This window comes from Olea europaea, chromosome 14 (genome assembly GCF_002742605.1).
Source record: "Olea europaea var. sylvestris chromosome 14, O_europaea_v1, whole genome shotgun sequence".
Classification (NCBI taxonomy): domain Eukaryota; kingdom Viridiplantae; phylum Streptophyta; class Magnoliopsida; order Lamiales; family Oleaceae; genus Olea; species Olea europaea.
The window spans coordinates 3766394-3769621 of NC_036250.1; the positions used below are offsets into that span (position 1 = coordinate 3766394).

General features: G+C 39.0%; 1 protein-coding gene across 1 annotated transcript; it reads right to left on the minus strand.

The window, feature by feature from the left end:
• Positions 1-981: 981 nt before the first annotated feature.
• Positions 982-2918, minus strand: LOC111408828 (allene oxide synthase 1, chloroplastic-like). The gene has a single exon (XM_023038608.1). It carries the CDS (start codon positions 2830-2832, stop codon positions 1228-1230), a length of 1605 nt encoding a protein of 534 aa, XP_022894376.1. The 5' UTR covers positions 2833-2918; the 3' UTR covers positions 982-1227.
• Between the last annotated feature and the right edge of the window lie 310 nt (positions 2919-3228).

Here is a 3228-nt window from a genome sequence, read left to right on the forward strand (position 1 = left end):
CTTCCCGTTTCTTCCTTTCTGTGCAGATTTCTTCGGTATCCTTGTCAATTGCATTGGAAATGGGCACTAATTTTGGATCAAGCACGTAGAATATATTCAAGGCCGTTAATAGAAATTTAAGTTTGTCTTGCCATCTTGTAAAATTGCACCATCGAATCTGTCCAAGCGTACCAAGTCTTGATTCATCATTTTGATGGTAGCAAGTGTAGATTCCATCCCCATCGCAGTAATATTAACAAGTAATGTTTGAGAATGTTGGAAAAATAATAGTAATGGAGAAGAAGAATATAAAAGAATATTAATGAAGGTTTGAATACGAAATTAATCTCACTGTCATCAAACGTTATTTGCCTCATTTTCAATGCTTTTTCAAGATTTTCGGCAAATAGTTTGTAGGATAAACACAATGAACAAGTGAAAAATTTGGGATGATTATGTGATAATTTCCTTAATGTTTGGAAGAATAATTTGAGGGTAAATTTCAATGGAATTCAATATATCTTTCTTGCACTTGAATCATCTATTTATAGATTTTGGCAAGTTTTTCAAGAAATGGTGCAAAACAAGGATAAAAAGCCACCAATTTCAAATAAAAAACGGCAAAAAAACTAACGGTTAGTTTTTTGATAACCATGCGACCGCATGTAGCCATGCAGTCGCATGGTTATAGGCTTATAGCTTCGCCAATCTACCCATTTTCGGGAGGGCCTCATGCGACCGCATGAGCTTAATCCATGTGATCGCATGGTTAAGCCCCTCTTTTTATTTTTTTCTTGATTTTGAACAACAAACAAATAAATTTAAACAAAATATAAATATCATTATAGGATGGATGGAGTAATATTGTTTATTTTTTGAATTCTTTTCCTTTTTTTCAAAAATTTTAGTTTTTTTTTTCCTTATTTTAAATATTGTAATTTATAATAAGAAAAGGATCATTTTATCTTTTTAATTTTTGAATTTGCACGTGAACATGGTTGATACTTGATAAGTAGTCGTCCATTTGGATTTCTATAATATGGCAGGCACATCCTTCGACAATTTAGAACGTGGCGTAGTAAATATGTACAATATGATTTCACCTACCAAACAACCAAACCCCATGATCATTGAACAATCCTCAAAATAAAGAAAAAAAAAAGTGGGACCTCTTCTCCACCATCCAGCAAATGCAAGCTTTTGATTACTCACCGGCAAACTTAAAATAAAATAAAACCGCACTGCTGTCTAGAAACTGGCCTTCTTTAACGACGTTACAGTAACTTTGGCTCCTAACGGCGACGCACCGACTTCAATATCAATGGAGTCGTAACGGAGAAACAGCTCCACCAGCATCAGCCTCGAAATCAGCACCACAAAATCTTTTCCGGCACACTGCTTGTTGTTAACGGTGGGACTCTCAGTTTCCGGCCCGTTAGACCAGAGAACGTGTTTCAACAGTTTTTCACCCTCATCGTCGATGAACCTTTCCGGCACAAACTCGTCTGCCCGGTCGAAAATTTTAGGATCCTTGGTCGCAAATGGTTGGAAGCCGAAGAGCATTTCTCCCTCCTTAATTTGGAAAGCTGCGTCGTGGGATTCAATCACGAAGTCACGTTTGGCTCTCGCGAACTGGAGAGGCACCGGCGGCTCAATTCGCAGGGATTCGTATACTACGGACTTCATCAACGGCATGCGTTCCATGGCTGCCATGGTTACTTTGCCACCGGTTGATTGAATGGCCGACCGGATTTCTTGTGCCAACTCTGAATGGAGCTTGGCCCCGGCTCGACCAACCCATTTAAGCATGTTGGGAAAGAAAATTTTCATCCCACCAAAGGAGTTGAAGCAAGTAGCGAAAATTAGATTGTGACAAGCCTCTTCTCGTGATAGACCAAGTTTTTCAGCTTCATCAAGAACAGGAGTTGAATTCTGGTAAAAGAAATCATACAATCTTTTGTAGTCTTTCTTTATCAAGAATGGTGGGAGAGAAACTGAGTGAAAAATGCCATCTTCAAGTAGTCTTGGTAGACCAAGAATTAGAATTGGATGCAGTTGAAACAGCACCCATTTGCTAACAATCTTGGGTCCATCGGACCCAAGCTTGGTGTCAACTGGGTTAGCGCCATATAAAGATCGAGCCAAGAATTTAAATGCGGCCTGATCATTAGCCTCACCAAAACTTGCTTTCCCTTTAGTGGCTAATTCTCTTTCTAAATCATCAAACAGCTCCGTGTAGCTGCTGTGGAACTCCGGGATCACCTGATCGCGCCTGAGAGACAGTAGAAAGAACATGATCTTCTTCAGCTTGGCGTGGTTCGGTTCCGACGGATCCAAATAGGAGAGGATTCTATAACCACCGGTGAGTTCAGTGGACGGCATGTATGTACCGGTGAAAACATCCTTCTTTTCGACTTTATCAGTGTCAAAAAGGACAGGAAAACTCTTGCCGTCAAGCAAAACTGTGACTTTCGAGTTGAAGGAAACTAAAGGACCGGGTGGCATATTGGTCTTAAAGACTGTAGACTGGTATTTTTGAATTCGGGACTTGAAATACTCGTCCCTCCCTTGGTTGTAAAAGTAATCTTGTCTGTCTTTCCATGGTCCGATCAAGGGGAGCCCGTAGTCTCCTGGAATTTTTCGGATCGGAAGCTTGTTCGGTTTTGCTGTCACAACCGTCGATGCCGGCTGAGGAGGTGATGGCGTAGAAAAGGATGGCTTTTTGGAGACAGAGGCTGTGATTGGCCGGAAAAGGGGTGCCGGTTTTAATTGTTTTGAAGCAGGTAGCTTTTGTGATCTCTGCAAAGAAAATTGTAATTGCGAAGAAGAGAAAGCTAAAGAAGATGAAGCCATTATTATTAAGCTTTTTTTATGAGTGCAGGTGGGAGAAGAATTAATAATGGATGAAGAAATGAGGAGGTGCAGATTGGAGTTGCACCTTGTGAGGCATGTATTTATATAAACAAATAAATGGGTAAATTTTTTAGTAAACACGATAATCTATTCAAATCACTTATTGATGAGTGTCAAACTATTCAAATTACGTGCTTTGACGTTGAGTGAGTCCGTCCACCTATTCTACTTCTATCTTGTACACACTAGAAAGTTTAAAGTATCATCATATAATTGAACGATCTTAATACGTGTGAATACAAGATCATCTAAATGAATTTTCAGATAAGGGGAGTTCAATATATATATATATATATATATATATATATTATGTTGTGTTAATCTACTATTTCAAAA